The 22,880-nt window shown below is 33.3% G+C and overlaps 1 protein-coding gene across 2 annotated transcripts in view; it reads left to right on the top strand.

Moving 5' to 3' along the window:
* The first annotated feature begins 8,243 nt into the window (after window positions 1-8,243).
* The window catches only part of LOC110995738 (protein limb expression 1 homolog), a 31,699-nt gene continuing 17,062 nt past the window's right edge, over window positions 8,244-22,880 (top strand). The window contains exon 1 of one of the 2 annotated variants that reach the window (XM_022263034.2): window positions 8,244-8,389. In XM_022263034.2, coding sequence (XP_022118726.1) covers window positions 8,317-8,389 — 73 coding nt within the window. In that variant the 5' untranslated portion in view covers window positions 8,244-8,316. Of the gene's footprint in view, window positions 8,390-8,430; window positions 8,787-22,880 lie in introns of those variants that run through there. The other variant, XM_045632628.1, reaches the window with a different exon arrangement.

Here is a 22,880-nt window from a genome sequence, read left to right as displayed (position 1 = left end):
ACCTTAAACATGCTTCTAGTTAAATAAGAAAGGCTTTTGCCTAAAATTTGAAGTGTCGAGATAATGCGCCATCCGCCATACAGTTCTGACCGGGCGCCTTGTGACATTCATTTTTTCCTAAGAACTAAAAAAACTCGAGGTATTCGCATTACGAAGAGAAAAATGCGATGAAATCGTACCAAAATGCCATAGAATGCTAGGAAAGAATGAGCCCTATGCTTTCGACAACTTCGAGAAACAATAAAACTATTGGCAACTTTCTACATTAAGCCGTTTTTCATTTGCTATACATTTTCAGTGTTACCTAGTGTTACCCTTTACATGCTTTAGAGTAGGGTTTTTCGCGTTGACTAGGTATTATGGGTTTGACTCGATAGCAAATGTATACGCGTAACTTCAACTGAGATAGATCTGTCCGAATAAAGCTAAACTTTTGTCGTTACTTTGCTAACAAAAACATTTGCTTCACGTTTCAGTGGACATCTAACTTAATTCCCTGGAAAGTGTCGCGAACAAAGAAAGTAATAAATTTGGATTTAGAACTGATAAAAAAGTCATAAAATTTATCCAATTTTAATCGAATGTTTTGGCAGTCTTTTATTTAAAAAGACATTTACTATGTAACTTTACCCACGATAATACTTATTTTTTTATTAAGTATAAGTAGATATGCACCCTTTATGTAAAAAATACTTGTGTCAGGATTCCCAGCTCTTCCATGACAAACTTTGTGTATATATATTTTAATTAGGATTTTATCAGGGATATTCAATTAAATTTGTAATGTTTTTAATTTTTGCTTTTTTCATCTTAATTTTTTTTGTGTATACGTTTCATAAAATCAGAATGTTGTATGCGCCTATAATTGAGGTAGCACTAGGCTTGTGTTTGTGTATGTTTGTATGTATGTATGTTTGTGTATTTATGTATCAGTGTCTACTTTGTTGGTGCAACAAAATAAATAAATAAATTACAATTTTGATACTAAAATAAAAGGGTTCAAAGAAAAGCCACGCAAATGGTCAGAGCACTTAGAAATAAACCTTATAATGAGCGTCTGAAAGCACTTGATCTTACTGATTTAGGATTCAGGCGATTAAGAGGTAATCCGGTTGTAATCCTTACTGGCCACCATAATGATCCAGGAATTGAGAAGCTCTTTATTTTCTTTTAAACTGAAGACCACTCAATATAATACAAATTCCCTAAAGAACTTTCTTCCCAACCGAGTAGCTGGAAAAGGCTTCCGGAAAGTGTAATTAGTTCACCCTCTTTGAACAGTTTTAAAATCAGGTTGGATAACTTTAAAGCCGCGAATACGAGCGCATCAGCATATAATAATAATTACAAGTTCTCCTGTTTTTAAACACCATACGTAACGTGTAAGATGTTGGAGTAGGTACATGAATGAGTGTGTTGGTGTATTTAGGTGAATTAGTAAGTGTTCACGAATCGACTACATGGCTTTAATATCTCCAACTCTGCGTAAGGTGTTTCAGAAGCCAGTCGTTTTACCGTTTCTAGAAATTATGGTGAGCTAGATGTGCCTGCATATTACGTCAGGGGAAACCCTCACTCACACATATTGTTAGAAGGTCAGTTACATTTGTTTATTTTGGGCTGAAATTACTAAAGTAGTTTATTTAAAATTATGGTATCAATAAACATTAGCAGAGAGAGAGCAGTTATAGGCCACTTCAAAAAATGCCATCACGATTGAGGCTTTATTTATTAAATGTACGGTATTTGGATTTAAACGGGGCTGTATACTTGCTATGTATACAGACACCTCAAAACAGTTTGTTTTTTGATTACCTATGTGTAGTTTGATCACATCACCTTCCGTTTAAGGTAATATACAGTTATACTATTTTTTTTTAATTTGAAGTATTGAAACGTGTGAGCTTTTAAGCACCTAATTTTGTGTGACACGAATAATGAAAAGGCAGGAAGAACGCATCATGCTTTAAACAAAAACGTCTCGTTGACTTCCGTAGTCTGGTTATGAGAGAAGCTCATTGAAAATATGTTTAACTATTAATTGAGTGGCGAGATTTATGAACATTGCTTAGTGAAATTCTAAAGGAAAGTTTAAAGGTTTCCTTTGCCACATTTATGCCATGTGAGGCAACCATTCAACCACGGAAGTGCGATGCAAGTATATAGAAAATTCTAATTTTAGAACTATATCGGAATAAGGAGGTGATAGAAGTAAAATTTGGTACTATTTTTTTGTAGATCAATGGGTAAACGGGCAGGAAGGGGCAGACTAATCTGATGCTAAGTGATACCACCGCCCATGGACACACTCAATCCCAAAGGCTCTGACATACCTTTAGTCGATTTGTGTCGGAAATACTTCAGTGGACAGCTAGTTCCACATAGTGGTGTTCGGCAAAACCTGCCGTAAAAACAGTCTTAAAACTACAAAATATGAAATTACACCCGTCGACGTCCGATGATGGAACTCAGCTGTTGGTATAATTACGAACTCCTTTTGAACACTCTCCACATTGGCGTGACGAGTATTTATAATAGATTGTGAGTGTGTGAGTGGTTTAAAATTGGAACAATTTGGAAAGTGATCGACTAAAATATTTAATTCAAGGCAGATCTTCCGGATTTGTATTCAGGATTGTGGCTAAAGCAGAGACTGATCGAGAATTCTGACCGCCCTAGGCTATGTATCGGGATGCGCCCTTATTATTTTTTTTAAATTCTATAGTTTCTAAAAAAATCACATTCCAGTATGTACAGTAGTGAGAGCGGTTATCTATTATATTTTGGAATCATTACTTTAATTTTTTAGTTTTTGACAGATTATTTGCACCGTCGATTCGTCATCTAATTTGGATACTAAAATCTCCCATCTGCTTGTAGATCCAGTTCACAGTTAATTTAGTGTTTCGTGTCGGTCGAGTTGAAATATGCAGAGGTTGATGCATAGGATCTAGCAAAGAAGCGATTTCAGCGCGCCCCCTAGATCGTCGCGCTCTAGACTGCAGCCTAATTAGACTAAGGGGTAATCAGGCCCTGGGCTAAAGTAAAGTAAAGTAAAGTGAAATGAACAGAGTAAAAGTGTGTCAAAAACATATGACGTTTGCCATACGGTCCTGCAATACAAGTCTTACTTAGTGCTAACTTGAGATTCTGAATCAACCTCTAAGAATGTAAAGATTAAATCGTACAATCAAAATAGATTTTCAACTTTAAGGACTTCTATACTAAAACCTTCTGAACTATAAAGTTCTATGTAACAAAGTTTTTATACTTAAAACGATTTCTCGGTTCTCCACAATATGGGGCTAGACAATGCGATGTAGCCCGCGGGAATAGAGTAAGATGGATCACTGCGTAATGTTATATTTTACACCGCAGTGTGATTTATATTCAATTACTAAATAGTGTAGAAACAAGAATTTGTTAGTGTACCTAATAATAAAAAAGGGATTGTGATATATAATGGGTATTTTTAAGATAAATTAACGAGAAAATATCGAATTTTCTTAAATATATCTAGAGAAAATACATACATATGTTGCAGCCAACTAGCTTTGTTAGCCGTTAAAAGAAAATTAATTAATTAAAAGAGTGATGGAAAGTTTCTTGCCAGTTCTTCTTGCCCGCTCTACGCCCTTGACTTGCGAGCTGGTAGTAAATGTAAATTGACAATTAATTTATTTTTTTTGACGTTCATGAGTGTACTTGTTTACCTAGATAAATAAAGATATTTTGTTTATTTATTCAATTAACAGCCTAGCCTTTTCACTAAAAGGCGCCGTTTAACTAGCGGCCTGAAAGATATTCATAGCCGTAGCGTTTAATACAACAATTAATAAACTGGCTAATCCTTAGGGCGTTCTTACGATAGCATAAAGAATAAACGAACATCAACTTATTAATATTCGCTATTTATTAAATAACAAAATATATTAGCAGAGACTTTTGTATTCTTAAGCTATAAATCAATCAACTAAGCCTGCGGCCTAAATCCTGTAATCTTCTCTTTACTAGTCTTGTATATTGACAAGTGATGGTGCAAGGCACGCAATACACTATAATGATTATAATGTTATAAAGTGGATACAAATAAGCTTACAAACAGAATTGATACAATTATTTCATATATTATGTATAAAATTATATAATTGGAACCTGGTATAAATTACAATGTGTTACATCCTGGTCGTCCATCGTAACTGAGCATTTCCCATGGCAGTTTTTTCAACATTGAAGTATCCGAGAAAGGAGGAAAAGTCCGAAAAGAACAAATTCGACTTAGGATCGTTCGAAAAACCAGCGTATCATTCCTTAATGGCCGGCAACGCACTCGCGAGCCCTCTGTCATTAAGTATGTTCATGGGTGGCGGTGTCACTTATCATCAGGTTAGCCTGTTATATTTAAAATTAATTATCGGGGCCTTTATAGTCCCCTAAGTTGATATCTGTTTTCATGAGTCTTCTTACAGGTCGTCGTCAGATATTTTCTGGTATTCGATTGTTTCATTCCTCGACTTATGATTATATTTAAAGAACTTTATTTCTCATTACAAAAAATATATTTTATTTACATGAGAAACTTAATATTAATATGTATATACGAGCGAGATACACGTCGCCAAAAGCCGTCTTAATTTCAGTCAACTGTGTTCATTTTAACATGCATCTTTACTGCCTTTTTGCATTCGTCAAACACTCCAATATTACGAATTTGAGATGGTAATTGATTAAATAATCTATATCCTACGTATACACTGCAAATTGTATATTTAAGAAACAATGAACCAATAAACCTTTGTTATTTTTATATTGAGTGTTTTATTGTTGTATCGTATATACATATGTATATATTTATTTGTGGGTTATCTCTAAAACTGCTTTTAGCAATAAGATCATTTACATCCTTTGTATTAATTTACTGCTGTTTTGTGATATTGTGATGTTAATAAATATATCTCAAGCACTTTAATTTTTCAGTTAACTAAAATTATTTTGTAACGTTTTTGATGATTTCGTTGGCCTCTTTCGGGCATCATTTCGCTTAAATTACAAAACCATTTCTCAACTATTGACTTCCCTGGTGCAGAGTCCGAATAATATTTATCAAGCCCTTGCTGCCGAATAACGATGCTTTATAAATACAATTCTTTCCTTTTTATTAAAAAAAAAACAAAAGTTCCTTCACTTAAAATACCAATAAAACAATTAAGTTTATTAAAACCTAAACTTATGAATCAAACATTTAGTATATTACATTTCTTTAAACTATACGTACATAGTAATAATAAAAATCAAACAAAAATAATAAAAAAAATAATAGTACAAATGTCAAATTTTTACACGTGTTTTTTTAAATGTTAGGGCTAACTAAATATCATTTTAAATTTAATACTAGTAGCGCCATCTATGTGTCAGCCTACGAAGAGTCCAACAGTTTTTTAGGAAGACTCGCAATCTAGTTATGAACAGTGTTGGCCTAGTGGCTTCAGCGTGCGATTCTCAAACCTGAGATCTTAGCTTCGATCCCCGGCTATTCACCAATAGAATTTCTTTCTATGTGCGTATTTAACATTTTCTCGAACGGTGAAGGAAAACATCGTGAGGAGACCGACATGTCTTCAACCCAAAAAGACGACGACGTGTGTCAGGCACTGGAGGCAGATCACCTACTTGTCTTTTAGGTTTAAAAAAAATGATCATGAAACAGATTCAGAAATCAGAGGCCAAACCCTATAGAGGTTGTAGCGCCACTGATTTTTTTTGCAATCTAGTAATAAATAACTTTATATTTATACCATATTACGTTGGTTAAAGTAATATATTATGCAAATGAGAAAGTTTTGAAGTGCAGTTGTCAATTAGTTCTCACCAATGTCTATCGGCGGATCTTGATAGACGATAAATGTTTAGTCGCTAGCTGCAGGTATTGTATTACCGTTAAAGGAACTCGGTAATAAATTGAAATACGGTTTGCGAAGTTTATATTGAAATTAACTGTCTTCACACGGCTTGTGATAATATCCGATAAAGTTGAATATTAATGATTTCGGTCAATTAAGTGGACGCCAACACTACTAACATATAAACATATACAGTTGTGTTAAAGCATTTATAAGAAACCCTAATTCTGTTGCGATACAATATATTGTAAGTTTTGAATTTACACTCAAAACTTAGCTGGACTTAAATAGAAAACATCATTACAAGTCCTTCCGTCAAGAAGAGAGCGTACCAATTCTTAACAGGCTGGCAACGCACTCGCGAGCCTTCTGGCATTGAGAGTGTCCATGGGTGGCGGTATCACTTAACATTAGGTGAGCCTCCTGTACGTTTGCCCTATAAAAAAAATTACAAAGTTTGTTCTATAAAAAAAAGTACAAACATCGGCACATACGCTTTGACAATATCATGAAGTGTATAATATTACATAACTATGTATAACAAGTAAGGGTTCATATTTTTAACATATATACAATTATAACTCAATTCACGCTACTATATAAACAAAAAATTCTGTCCCAATTACGTCCTTAAACACGTACAATATATAAATGTTTTGTATTCACCAATTTGAGCAAAACATTGAAATTAATCAAATTTAAAGGTTTATTCATCACTGTAATATAATACTTATAAACGCTACCAGCCAAGTTGACCCTTTGATATTAATTAAGTTAGACATATGACCTGTATTATCTTGTAAACATGATTTACAATGTAACTTGATGTTACGTACTCACAATTAATTACAGATTATTACGCTGTAAAAAGAAGCATTCCGCCAATGTAAGGAGTGTAAATTTTTCAATTAGACATTACACTCAAAGCCTAGTCTTTATTGCTAGGAATGCTCTTGAACGCCGCATGGCGTGTTTTTCATAAAAATTGTTATATCTTAACACATGATGCTATGTAAGCTATACGTAGAATGCTAATTGGTTTTCTTGTGTTTAACTATTGTGGGATTTCATGAAGTTGTTGGGAATGGGATGTTTTTGGGAATTTAGTATAATTTTTAAAGGCGTTTAACAACCTTTAATAATTGAACATGTGATGAGTAATTAAATAAAAAATAGTGACGGTGTCTTTTGTCAGTTTTTCTCATTACATAGCCTTGTTTTGAGAACTTGCAGTGAATGTAAATTTAGAACCATTATTTTTACTGACGTTCAATAAGTTACGTACAACCTAAATGACACTTTGATTTGATTTTATGTATTCAGATTCAGATTTTATAGATTTTTGACCACATTTATAACACTAAGATGATTTGGTTACTTGTTAATTTGGTGTTTAAATCAAACAAGTTTTAAAATATCATTTAACATAGATAACATAAAAAGTAAAATCAATAAACAAAGCCTCCCACGATGCTCGTCTAGCGGTGCGCGCGTTGATGTCTCTTCTACGCACATCACAGTAATTGCACTCTTGCGCATTCGACTTGATTGGGACAGTTACGATACGTTGACTGCTTACTTAGCGATATCATTTCATATACAAACGAATATTATCTATATACATTGACTCAGTTTACGATTAATTAATAATAATAATTACATGTTATTAAATCAATTGTATGTAATATCACATTATTATGTTGGGTCTTAAATCGGTGGTCTTATCACGATTCAAGTGATAACAATCCCATTTTAGACGCAATCTGCAATCACTCTCAAAATTTTACTCAAATTTACAGTCGAGTTAATTTATACACTGAGTGCCATGACAGCGGAGGCTGTATCGAGATTCGAGACAATAAATCCGGTTCTGCAGCGCTTGCAATTAAACTAGTGTCGCGGCGGGTTCGCGACCGTGCGAAAGTGAAGCAAGAGGGAGGGAAGGGGGCTTTGGGGGGCGGGAGGGGGCCAAGATAGTGGGTTGCCACATGCCGTCTTTACCTGTGAATTGAGCTGTTTAGAACAACTACGGAATATGGTCTTCAAATTAACCATATTAGAACTATTTTATTGACAACTAAGATCGGTTACAAGCAGTAACATTAATTACTTGAAATCATTGTGTTAAAATTGGTAATATATTTTTTGAATCAGTAAACTTTGAGTGATTTGCTAATCTTAGTTGTACAGTGTTATTAAAGGAAATTTAAAAAGTCATGCGGACAATTATAAGTATTATTAAGTAACGATAATAATCAGCCACATTTCGCAAATCTAGAGTTTATCAAACTCTTCAAGGATAAAGGCACCGTTTGCGCGGCAAGCAACACTGACTGTGCGCAAACGCAACTCCTTAGTCAGTCCGCGCGTAGCCGTCGGCACAGAGGCACGTGCCACGCGATGACTTAGTGTACCCATGGTCTACCCCGAAGCGTCCCGCTGGGGCGCGCCCGACACTCTCGCACCGCTCTACGACGATGTTTACAGAGGTCAGCTAACGCATCCTTTGTTTTATGACTCATACCTTAGTGTACCTTTCCAATTTTGCAAGCTTTTATTACCTGTGTTCGAAACTATAATCTGCGATTTAATCCACAATATACCGTTATTTATTCTAATTGGATCCTGATTTAAGCATTTCGTCGGTCCATCAATAACTCTCGTGACATAAAGGCTTTTGCGATACAGTGAGGCGTGAATCAGCTGACTTTGAAGCTTTCACGCCGTAAACAAAATGCTAATTAAAGCTGCGAAGCAGAAAAGTTCTTTGAAATAAAGCTTTCGCATAATTTGCAACATTATTTGATTATTTCGCGTGCAAAGTTCCTAATTAGAGGTTTCATTCATTTTAGTTTGAAATGTGGCAGAAAAGGAACGCTTATAAAGGTACATATTTATTATTTTTCTATTTAATATTTTAAATTATGTTTATGTATCAAGGCTGTCTCACCATTAACTATTTTTAGCTATTAAAACATCATAGTGAATTTAGTTCCTATAAAGTTTTTTAATAACTCTAATTATTTAACACTGATATAATTTAAAGATATAAAGACTTTTTAAGTAACTAACATATTTAATTATATTATTAGATATGTTAGTTACTTAAAAAGTCCTAAGTGATTATAGGAGTGTTTGTAAAAAATAGGCTTAATCGTCTTACGTTATTTAATTAAACCATAATTTATAATTATCGTCTATTTCCTATTACTATTAACTGTAAGACAGTTCCTGTTTAAAAAACCAAAACTCTTCTCCGTCAAAGGCTGGCAACGCACCCACTCAAATGGTTGTCCATGCCCTCCAATGACAGCCCTTATTGTGCTTCCCGTGGGCTCATTTGCCCATTTCAAAAAAGGAGACATTTAATTGCAAAGAAGGAATTATGTACCATTTTGTACTTCCATATTAATTACGTAACATATTCTAAGGTACAGAACCTAAGCCGTGTGCATTAGTTTCATAAACCTTTGCACCTTGATTTTTAGTTGGTCTGTCCATAAGCCTGGCCATGCACCGACCGATGCAATATACCCGACATTAGTTACGCAAAATTTTCTGCCTTGAAGTAAGTCTTACTAACGTAATTCGGTCTGTGAGCCTGTTGCAGCACCCGGATGCATTATTTGCGTATAGTAGTCTTCGTTGATAGTCCGTTTTCCTAACGTAATAATATAATTCGGCACGGAGGCCTCGTCACGCACCCGGAATGTAAATAAGAATTTCAAAAGATTCGAGATTAGAGAAACTCTCCGATTGTTTACATTGTACTCTAACTTGCCACAAAACTTTTCCCAATTCCTTTTGTTAGAATGATAATATATTCGGGAGCTTCGAACTTTCTTGTTCAAATCACCTTTGAGGTTATAAATAATTATCGACTTTTTTCGATGGAAGCTAATTGGTTTTTGTTTATAAAAAATTACGTTGAAGTGAAGTTGAAATTGAACTTATTGCACTGAACTTGCCAACATGCAGTTTTAACAGTGCTTTGTCATTAAGATACGAAGTCACTAAAGAAATAGACCTAGAAATACTCAATAATTAAAAAACTTTTTTAATATTCATAGAGTGTACTTTTATTACTATAATTAAACAATATTTACACGTACTTTTCGATTTTGAATACTTTGTTGGTGACCTTCTTTTGTAGTTTTAATTTAATTTCAAAGTACAACTAATATTTAAGCTTACAATATAGAACTTTGAGAGTAACTTAACTAGGCTTTGATATAGGTTAACTTAAATTAAGATTAAATTAACGTTTTCAAGATTTTGAGATTTTCTAAAGACGTAAGAAACTTTAATTCTGAATTAACATATAGTACTCGTATGTCAAATATATAGCATAAAAATTGGTCAAGCCATTTGGGAGGAGCGATTACATATACAGTGACACGTAGTTTGTATACATATAGATTTATATGTGTCATAAAGAATATTAAAATGGCTATTTAAAATAAAAATCGTACTTAAAACTCATGTTTTTTTAAAAGGTCACATACAAAAGGACCTTAATTTATGCATTGTGATTTTACGTTTAAAATTTCCGCTCTTTCCCTCGGGTGCCATATTAAAATAATCTCAAAGTGAAAATGTGCTGGAAATTTTAGAACCTCTTTGTTATACTGCACTCATCGAACGGAATCTTTTATATTAAATGAGAAGCATTTTAGTCTGTATATTTTTGTTGAATTTTCAATTTTGTCTTTTAAAAAATAAATTTTCTTTTAATCTTTTTGCATACTATTAAAGTCAGCTAATAAAATCCTATCCGGGTGACCCTAATTGACAAGAATACACAACAACTGTATAAAATCATCATCATAACGCATCAATTGTTTGTTGCAAATTTTAATTCAGAAATATGTATCACATAATAATATTAAAAATAGACTACTATATGCACTTACAAAATATATAACTTTTGTATGTTCATTATGCTAGTTAAAGGTTATGTCTGCCATTTTCAGTCATCTATGAAGATGACATAGATTAAACAAATTTATATTACTCTTAACAAAATATAATTCATCAAAGAACCAGTGGCGTAAATTTTTTAGCTCTGAGCCTAAGATTTAGATAGTGGTACCGAAATCTTTAAAGCATATGACTTGGTCAAAATCGCGTCCTTATAATATTAATTCACCCATTCACTCAATAAAAAAGTAGCGGAGAGTTTATTTCCAGTTCTTCTCTTCCGTTCTACGCCCTTGATTTGAGAATTTCTCTGGTAAAATTAGAAGCATTTAATGTATATTTCTTTTTTTGACGTTCATAAATGTACATTGTTACCTACAAGAATAAATGATTTTTGAATTTGAATTCATCTCAAAAATCACGATCATGTGTTTTCTTAATACGCAATTCTGCCTTCTATAGATTGTTAGAGTCTAAGATTTTCCTCACGATACTTTAACATCAACGTTGTTTGAGAACTTATCGTACGAGCGAGTGTTAAATGCGCATTTAGAAAATAATGTCCATTGGCACGGCCGAGTTGTAAAAATATTGAGAACAAAAGTAGAAAAACCGTGGAAACGCAGACGCGACCGCGTGCACCAGCTTGCTTTTATAAATATTTAATATTTCAATGAAATTCCTGCATTGTTTCAAAAAATGAGGGAATTCCTTTGAATCTTTTTGCAATAGCGCGCAATGTACTGTTAAAAGTTCTCTGTTATTTCTCTTTAATTTATGAAAACTGAAATAAGTATTAGCTTTGTCTTAACAGCAGAGTCAGACCGTGACCATGCTTGTTGTAACACGCCTAAGAACTGAAACAGAAAAACGCCATTTAGGATTTTCCTTATTTATATTATATAATTATTTTAATAGATAACTGATTGAAGGCATTTAACGGCCGGTGATGCACCCACTTCTGTATTCAGATAGATATGACTTAACTTCTGGCGAGACTTCTGCCCCTAACCCTGTATGATATAAAACCGCACGATAAATACGCTAATCTAAGAGTTATTTACTTTAAATAGATAAAATAAATTATATCAGAATTCGCATTAAATATCTAACACGATTTGCTATATCACCAGCCTTATTAAGACAAAGTTAAAAACAGTCCGCGACAATCTTTTGATCTATCACGTGTGAGATTTGACACTGCTGCCTAGCTTGTCAGCCACATCTGCCCATGCGAGTGTCTGATAGGCTACTGTATAGGGGTCCTATGTATTTAAATGCATAATGGCCATTGGTAGGGAATCGAAGGGATTAATTTAATGAATTCTCAAACAACGTTGATGTTAAATTAATATTGCTTATATCAATACGTGCGAAATAATGTTCTAAGATTGCAATAACATTGATAATGTATGCGGAACTATTTGGTAAACAGAATTAAGCTAAAGTGCGATACGAAATTGTGTTCTGTAGAAATTGTGAAACCTTACTTTCATGAATTCGCAATTATTAAAAACATTTAAAATCGTTGAGGTTAACCAATTTTAAAAGTTTTGTTTCCTGTTTTAGTTTCGTTTAATTCATGTTTGTTATTTATTTATAAAGTATTATAGTAAAGATAAGAGCGTGCTAGACCCCCCTCCCAGGCATTGACAGTGTCCATAGTATCATTTAGCATCAGGTGAGCCTAATGACTGTATGCCCCTGTTTTGTGTGAAAGAAGTGCGTGCGTACAAAGTTCATATGTCAGACGTGAAAATTCTTTGTAAAATAATTATTATTAAGGTAAAAGCCCCAATAGATGATCATGTACCAGTAAAGATCACTTCATGTATTTTGTTATTGTTTATTATTGTTTGTACACTATACGTGCTAATTATTATATAAATAAATAAAGAACTGCGTTTACTACACAAGACGTTATGCGACAGAATTGCCATCTAAAGTTCTAATATGTAACTACTAAACGAATACATCAACCAATAGCGTGTATTTTTTATCAATCTCCCTTTCTCTCTCTCTCTTTCTTTCAATCGCTCTTTCCCTTTTTGACGCTGCACATCTTCGTAACGTTTCTGTGTACGATGTGGAACTTTTTTTGACGCTCACAAAGAAGTCTAAAGAAGTTTCACATTAAAAAGCTAGTCAACCGCTGTTAACATGTCAAGAAAATCCTGGATTAGATTTTTTAGTAAAACCAAAACCCAAAAGACTTCAATTTGGTTTTTAACAGACACAATATTTTGGTTTTTGTAAAATATATTGGAGATCAGATAATGAACATTTAGTGCTAACTGGTTAGTCTAGTAACTACAGACCTAGGTTCACAGATAATATGAAATATAAAATAACAGTTATCTGTACAATAGGAAACCTGTCAGATTTAACGTGAACGCGCAATTTATTACCAATATGTCTTTCAAGCGTTTACTGTTACTACATCTCCGTACTGCCATACAATATAGACCAAGAGCAAACGCTGAAGTAAAAGTAAAAAATTATGTTTAAAACTACAACTCATAAAAATTAAATTCGTATTATTATTCGTAAGAAAAAGTGTAACTAGTATTCTGGCTATGTTCATATGCAGCTGTATCACTTGATATCAGATGAGCCTCCTACCTACTTTTCTCTGTGACAAAAAATTCTAATATTAACGAAAGTATTATTTCATTCCTTCCAATGGATAAGAAAAGTTACAAAACGAAATAACTGAACTTTGTGTTGAAACTTATTATAAATATATTTACTTTAATAAACCTACATCAACGGTACAAAAGTAGTTTTCGGTATTTTTAATATATTTTACATGAACACAATGAATTTCCACACAAGTTACATAACTATTGAATCATTACGAATGAATCAATTTTATAATTTCCGATTGATAGTGCGTTAAAACTATATAAAAATCCTATCAGCAACTCCTAGACTATAAGTTGCGACTATTTTCCGGGTGTATGAGCAAGAACTGTTATTTTATAGATAATTGATAAATGCGATCTTCAGTTTAGAGCTCAATTAAATCAATTTAACTGTTTTAACTGAATGGAACATTTTTATTATATATCCGTGATTATTATTGCTATTACGGTCACGCTAACGACTAAATTAACTACCCTTTAGGCGTAGTGGTTAACTTGTCGACTGCCAATCACGTGGTCTTGGATTCACAATGCCAAAAATCAACGTAAAAATTGTCAATCTCTTTTATAATAAAACCACTCATGAAGATTAACGAAGTTGAAACTTATTACTATTACGGCTTGGCACCGACTTTAAAATTTAATAATAGGCATACATAGGGTCGTAAATTAATTCACTACATTTGTTCTACACATTACCATGTGTGTAAAAAATTAAGTACTGCTGACGTAATTACGACGTAAAACCTCCGTAGGACCTTTAAAACAAGAGTGTTCGTAAAAGGCCGGCAACGCACTTGCAAGTCTTCTGGCAAAGTTAGTGGCCATTAGTGTTACATCAGGTGAGGTTCCTGTCCGTTTTTTTCTGTTATATTAAAAAACTAAGCTATCGTGCCTTTCAAGACTCAATTTCAATACAAATATCTCTTATTAAGTATCACAAAAAGCTATTTGTAAATTAACCCGTATGAATCTTCGAAACAAAAAGCAATACCAGAAAATAGGTAATTTGATGAAAAATCCACAAGGCGAATGGAGAAATCAGCTGCAATAGATACCTCAAAGAAAGTTAATATATCGCAAAGTACACTTTAAACCTGGTATTGTTAACGTAGCAAACTTAAGCCTTTTATTGTATTTTCCTTTCATATGTCCTAGTCAGACTTAAAGCTTCTTCGATCCGCTTTCATGAACTTAAAATAATCAAAACATCTGTGATTGATATAAAAATATTGATACTTAAGCTAACATTGATATTAAATACGCTTTATATGCGACACTGGGAACTGGGGACTTAACTTTTTATTTTTTTAATTATTTATAATAACTAACAAAGATTTACCATGAACGGCTTACAATAGTAAAATATAGTACAACCTATAAATAAAATATTTATATTGGTGTATCGGTGCGTACGTATGTCTTATTTGTGTGTGTGTGTGTGTGTGTAATAAAAAACACAATAATTTCATTTATATTAATTTTTTATTATTATTATTGCTATGCAAGAATATTATTTATATAAAATATGTTCGTTATGCAATCAAGTTTTTAACAACTGACACTGACAAATAGTGTAATGCCAAAAGATGTATTCAATGTAATTTTATGTTTTAATTTGATAAGAGTATATTAACCCTTAAATGGACGATTTTTGTTTCACGTTTTAAAAAAATATATTTGTGTAATAGACATGTATTACTGTCTAGGAAAAATGAGTAAAAAAATCTAGACATGAATTTACTATACTTTTTTTACAATAATGTGAGTGTTGTTTATAAACTACATTGCGCATTCATTGAGATTTTGCAAGTATGGGTAAAATAAGAGTGGATATTATTTTTGTTATGTATTTATTTATTCTTCATTTTAATATTTATAAATCAAATGCTTTTTTTCATATCACATAAAGATACACGACATTTTTAGCACATTTTGAATGTAAATCCCGAACATTTTGGGAATTTGCACCTCTGCTGCTTATCCAGCCAAACTGCTCAATGACATGTCTGATTCAATCTGACGTCTTTCAAAGGAATTGCTTGAGCTGGTCCTCGGAACTTCTTCATTACAAGTTCTCTTTGTATTGTGTTCCCACTAGGTCGACCACGTCTAGCGCCATTTGCGGGTAGACCCAATTTGCAGAGGGTTTCAGCAAGTTCTAATCTGAATATACCCAAATTGAGAAGTTGATTATTTCCTTTTATATTATTTACCTTCTTGAACATAACCCATGAATTTATAACTGCGATGTCCAGGAAATGATAAAATAAGCGCATGGTCAACCTGCGGCTCTTCATTGTGATGTGATAACGACCTATAAATGAATCTAATAAGTCCACGCCTCCCATGTGTACTTTGTACTCCTTGATGACTTTGGGGCATGGTATGGCAGCTCTCTCTTTCTTCGATTTATCAAAGCGTGTGACTGTGGTTGTTGGTTCTGCTCCAACGTAAGTGGAAAGAAGGTTAACGTGCTTAGTACCTTTTCACAGAACAGCACTTACGTCAATATCATCCACAGTCGCTACGTTTTCCTCATACAATCCTCTGGGTACGTTCTTTTTCATTATAGTGGTTTTTTATTCATGCAATTTGCAGTTTCTCAATCGGTTTACTCTTACTGTTCCCAGTGAGAAAATTCCTTCCTTAGCTAAATAGGTGACGAGAGGCACAGAAGTATAGAAGTTATCGAAGAACATATAATGTGATTCACGTTCCCTTGTCCTTGTCCTCTGGGGTGCTGCTTCTTCGGCTTCCAAAATAGGAGGGTCTGGAATATTTTCATCGTTGTCGATTTCGAGAGGAGGATCAGCATCCACTTCATCAGACTGGGCATTCTCACCTTCAGCACTATTTTCAAGTTCTCGAAGAACATCTCGAGCTGTTTGATAATAGTGACCTACATCCTCTACTTCGGAGACTGACCCGTCTAAGCCATCTTCTGAATCTTCAAGAGTTTCTAAATATTTTGTAATTTCGCTTTCTAGTAATCGTGGCATGATGAAAAGCAAAATAAAAATCCTTCACCAAACATGCATTTATTAGGCAGGCAATGCGCATTGTAGTTTTCCTACAACATACCAGATTTCGCCTAATAAAACAGTAGCATCAAGTGATTTTCAATGTTTTACAACATGAACATGTAATTGAAGATATATTCAAGCAATTAAAAATAAGTTATATACTTACATTATATTTTATCAAAGTCCGAACACAGTTACAAAACTTAGTTTCGCGCCACTAGGAAAGTTTTCTTCAAAGTGATATTTGACATTAACTTATTTTCAATGCATAAAAATATTGGATAGTGCCAATATTAAAAAAAGTACAAAATTCTTTCAGAAATAAGAACTAGTTGTCAAAATTAACAAAAAATTAAAAGAATGTCAATTTTTTCAGTGATGTTTAGTATGTTGTTTAAAAACAACATTGTCCATTTAAGGGTTAAAATCCCGACAACTTGAGTTTTTCGTTCCCAAGACGACATCAGCACTACGGATATTGAAATTGCATACAAATTACTTACTGCACAGCATAAATGGGTTTATAGGTGCAGTAATTATTAATAAACATCCCGTATTTATATTTAAAAGCTGACACGGAGTACAGCAAAGGAAAGTTATAATCACATCTATTAGGATTTCCAGTTGGGATTGCTAATTGAGTTTGCTTTCCACTTTATGCATAATCATATTCATGCAAGTCAAATGTACAATTAATTGAATGCGTGAATTAGGACCCGAGGTTTAATATATTAATAAAATATTTAAAAATAATAAACTACAATTTCTGCTTTGGATTTTTTTATGGAAAAAACATGCAAGAGGCGGAGGAGAAGAATTTGCACCTAAGCCAAAATTGGTTCGGATCAATCTATAATCAATGTTTATACTTAGTTTTCGACTATCATAATGGGTCGTGGGTTCATACCCCATACCGTTCATACCCTTTTGCATCAATACACAAATAATACAGCATCGTAAGGAAATATATTTTCCAATGATTTATGAACCAAAAATTACCGTCGTATAACTAAATACTATTTGAATGATATTGGGGCATCCTAGGACTATTCAATTATGATTTGTAGAGACCACAGAGTAAATAGAGTTATTTTTTTTGTAGTCAAAAAGCAATGATTTATTAACACACGATTGTTAAACAAATGAAAATTCCATTAGGTACTCAAATACTAAATAATAGTTGTCTCACAACAGCTGTCAGATTTATACACCACGTTTTAGGGATAAATAAATAAAATATAATAGTAGTAGCGCCTACAGTAAAATCTATATCTTAACCTACGAATACTTCAGCCCACCTAATATAATTTACACACTACATACAATAAAATCAATATTATCTGTGCTAATGCGCCTGTTCACGATTGCATATAACATTTTATTATCTATGGTGGTATCACATAAGGAGGTCATAGCACATGTATCGAGGCTAAAACTACATTATCTATCTCGAAACTAAGCAAATATATTAAATCTGCGGTCGTGATGCGCGCGATATTTATCGTGCATATTCCTATTCCGTACTCACGAATGTAAGCTTTGAGATTTCCGCACACACAGTATAAGTATTTGAAGAATAGGCTATTAGACAGTATATAACAAAGTGTTACTGAGAGTAATCTGGATAAACAGCGTTATGGAGTAGTATAATAAAACTTGCATATTATCTTTCATTTATCAAAAAAACCATATTTAAAAATATTTATTTTTAAAGGTCAGTTACGTGACACATAGCAGTCACAGATTAGTCAAATCGACTATAACGATGCTATTAAGTAATATGTCTGTGTAATTTTAATTGTCTATCTTAGAGTAAAATGAACACTGCTTCTTACAGGTTTACACGAATAATAAAGCGTTGCGACGCCATCTTGCATTGAGGAGCGTTTTAGCGGGTTGAATACTTTACAGAATCAATAATAACAATTTGTACAGTAGTATAATAATAATAAATAATATTAATTGTTTCAAAATACTTATCTTGATATATAAAAATGTGAAATACCATAAACACTAATAATTAAAAAGGCAAAGCGTTTTTAATCGGCTATTTCTATTTTACAAGTTGTCCTTAGACATAAGCCTCCTCTAAGAGCTTACAATCATCTCAGTGACTAGCTTTACGTAGGTACCAACTAACTAACTACGTAGTATCAATTTCATACAACTTTAAAAAAGGAATTTTCTAGTATGTCATTTGTCAATGTAAGAACACATTTTAGGACTAAATTTCTTTACCGTTATTTGAACTAAGTGACGAATCATACGCTGCAGTAATTCATACCGTGTCTGCGCTGAGCTTTAGAGATTTCGTATAAAATCCTCAATAAATAACATTTCGGTAGTAAATAAATCTGTGTAAATAGATACGATGCCGATGTTTGAGCATGTGATTGGAGTTGCAGTTTGTTATTGCACAGTACAATTCAATGCAAAGATTTTAAACGAAAAATCCTCACATTGTTACTGCCTGCGGCCTTCACAGTGTACTCCTGTATAGAATAATAAAAAGGAGATTAGATGTATCTGAATGTTAATTGTTTTTTCAAAGATAAAAGGTCAATTCAAACCACATGTGAGCCCTTTGCCATCGAGTGTTCATGGGCGGTATTTCTTAGCCTTCTTGTTTGCCCCCTGTTCAACTCCAATTTCTGCACCGGTTGCTAAATTATTTATTTTTTACTGTATGGGAAATGTTGTTTAATATTCTATAACAATATGAGCCCACCTATGGATACTCAAATTTCCAGAAGGGTAGCAAGTGCGCTGCCGGCTTTTTAAGAATGGGTACGCTCTTTTCTTGAAAGACCCTAAGTCGAATTGGTTTGGAAACACTGTAGTGGGCAGCTTGTTCCACATAGTGGTGGTGCGCGAAAAAATGCATTAAATAAGGCTCAGTTGTCGAACGACGGACGAATTTTGTATTTTGACTCGACGTCGATGTGGCGCCACTAGTTTTTCCCCCATAGAGTACCTATTACTACCTTATTATGCATGAACAGTCTTTTGTGCCTAACCCCCCTCAATTCTTAGACATGCTTGTTTACACCTTCCAAGCCAACTTTAGGCAATGAAAAAAAAAACGAAAAATATATCTGCCCCATTATATGATTACGGGACTACAATACACATAGCTTATTAGTTCTCAATAATTATATATGTATTGATAAAACGCAGACAATTGAAATAACCTACCTTCAAGGATTTAACCAATTTTGTTTTTACTTTTGTCCCAATAAATAGTCACTCTAATTTATTTCATATAGCTCACAAGACCTCCGAATAAATCTCTGCACAAGCTCTCTTTTTTTTATCTCAAGTTTTTTCATTTGCATCGGCTGTGGAGCGATCAATCAATGATCTGGTTAATCCTATATAAAGAGAATGATGGAGAGAAAATTATCATGGTCTGCATATTTTCTGCATGTTTAAATTTACAAAAAATGTAAGAAAATATTTCTTTGGTTTTGTTTCATTAATCCGTTGTATCATATAGTTTATGATAATCGTAATATATGAAAAAGGAACACTTAGAATTCCAGAAGGACTGTTCCATAAAAATGTATGATTACGATTTATAAAAACCTCAAATTAAATAATGTATTTAAAAAAAAGGTTTCGAAGAGACACATATATCCACAATATGCGGATAGTTAATTTAAGTCAGCATTGTAAAAGGATTGACATATTGATCGTCAAATATCTACATGGGTGCGTTCAGAAATGTATTTTGTGGAAACTCAAATTTTTAGCTACGTACAAATCACATCGTTGGTACAATACATTTTGCTTAGTAATGGAATAAACGTTGATGGCTTTTCACAAGTTTTTCACGATCCGCTTCACAAGACACTTTCTTTTGCGAAATAGCGAACAGTGGTAATGACTCCCAGTACGTAAGATTCCCTCCCCTGGGAGATACGACCTGTAATTGCATCCACTGATTTGGGTGTCCGTCGCACCATTTGGAATTCCGTAGGCTCGTATGCCCCCTATACTATAAAAAAGCAGTAATGGAACCGCATTACTACGTTAGCAGCTATACGACTAATGTAGCTCATCATTGTATTCTTTTTATACGATGCTGGTTTAATTCAAAACCAAATTACGATGTAAAAAATACACAAAAGATTTCAATTTTACTTTTTGTCACATTGAATCGGTGAATGGACGAGACGAATCCTATTATACGATAACACAGGGCTCTTCAAACAAAGATATTTGGTTTTTTAATATATAGCTGTTTCGATTTATGTGAGAGCAGTGCTGGCCCAGTAATTTTTTATATAACTTCTGGTTATACACTTCTTGCACTCATCATTTTTATTTATTGTTTTATTTTCTTACTAGGGTTGCCTGGAAGAGATCGCTTGTTAGCGATAACGTTGCATCCCTTGTAATTTCTGTTATTTGTGTTTATTTCTAGCAACGAAGTGTGAATTAATAAATACATTACTAGGCTTGCGATAAAATAGATCGTATAAATTTCAAGTTCGAAGTTGAGAAAACACATTTTGAATCATCTTAAAATGGGTTTATTGTTGAAGATCCTGTTGGTACAAGTTTTTTCATCCTCATTCGGTCAAGTGAGATCAGAGCAGTAATTTTCCGGGCACTTTACCCTTTTACAAAACAATATAGCCAAGTTAAAAACTCAAATAAGAGTTGGGAGATTTTAGTATTATTATAATTCACAGGGGATTGGTTAATTATAATATCTTAAGGAGAATTTTACAGCAATGAACGTATTTAATTGTACCAATTACAATTTAAAAGTGTGCTAATAAATATAATATTTTAAGTTTAAATATAATTAACAGTACATTTTTGTTATGTGACAAACTAAATCATTATAACAACTTGTGCCTTATTTGTGTGTTGCGTACAATAAGAATCACTAAAGCGTTTCGCGCGTTTTTACTTTTACATAAACAATTTTTAGCGCACACAGATTATTTTTTAACAGCCAGTATTGTTTTCATACACTATTTGTAATCTTGGTGATTGAATTGCATTTACAAATAATATCCAGATTCCAAATTCAAATCACTTTAAATTCATAGTGAATAAAAAAATATTTTTGTCGCAATAGATATGATAATAGAATATTGTCATTATATGCATGTCTTGTTTAAAGTTTATTGCATTATGGTCATGTCAGTTGTGGTTGGAATATACATACAATCGTAGGACATAATTCCCTAAGGATTCAGTCTAACATTAGACTTTGTGTTAGTCTGAGTTCTAGTTAGATCTAGATTTGCTGTGGTATATATTATGTGCATACATACCATGTAGCAGTGGTATCCCATTGTTTTGAAAATGTGCCTCGTTCCTGAGGTTCCTAGTTTCGATAACCAGTGCACCAATGGACATAGGATTGTATTTTTTTTTATAAGGCGCAAACACAGGCTCACCTGAGTTTAAATGATACCGTCGCCCATGGACACTCTCAATCCCAGAGCGAGTGCATTACCAGCCTTTTAAGAATTGGCACGCTCTTTTCTTCAAGGACACTAAGTCGAATTGGTTCGGAAATATTTCAGTGGGCTACTGCTTCCACATAGTGTTGGTGCGCGGCAAAAACTGATATAAAAAAAAAATATCTTCTTTCTGCTTTATACTGCTAAGCTACTAGTCTATTAAGAATGATCACAAACCAGTTGCAGACCTAAGCCTAGTCGTAAAAGGTTGTAACGCCACTGGTTTCAAGACTGCATGGATCCGATGATTCTCATAAAGTTTCACAGGCTTATAAGCCTTAAATTATTAATGGTACAGACGCAATACAGGATAGTGTCTACTTAGAACGAAGAAAATATTTCTTATTGAAATATACTTTGAAATATATAAGGGGAAAAATCGACAAACAAGGAACACTCTATTAAACTTTGCAGGTGTGGTGCACACCGCTGAGTCACACTCGAGCATTCTAAAAATAACCCTACATGCTCAGACTTGACTGTTAACAAATACGTCGCTATTAGAGTTCGCTTAAACATAATTCGTACGGGAATTAACGGTAACGAGGATGTGTAAATGTGCTATTTATAGTCTTGAATTATTGCTAAGAGCGCAGGGATGTACCAATGGGAGTGCAGTCTGTAGATAACTTCACTCGCTATAAATTAGAAATTTTAGTTGAACTGGTAACAGTTAAACAAGTTCACACCGGTTATAGTAGCTTTTTAGTACTTTATGTATTAAACGCTAGCGTAAAACACGTATGTCAAATGATTATATGAAAAACTGTTCAGTGCAATCTGCAGATAACTTCACTCGCTATAAATTAGCAATTTTAATTACACTAGTACGGTTGAACAAGTTCACACCAGTTATAGTAACTTTTTAGTAGTTCGATAAGTATTTAATACCGTAAAATACGTGAA

Source organism: Pieris rapae, chromosome 20 (assembly GCF_905147795.1).
Source record: "Pieris rapae chromosome 20, ilPieRapa1.1, whole genome shotgun sequence".
NCBI lineage: Eukaryota > Metazoa > Arthropoda > Insecta > Lepidoptera > Pieridae > Pieris > Pieris rapae.
This window is presented reverse-complemented; position numbering and strand designations above follow the sequence as displayed.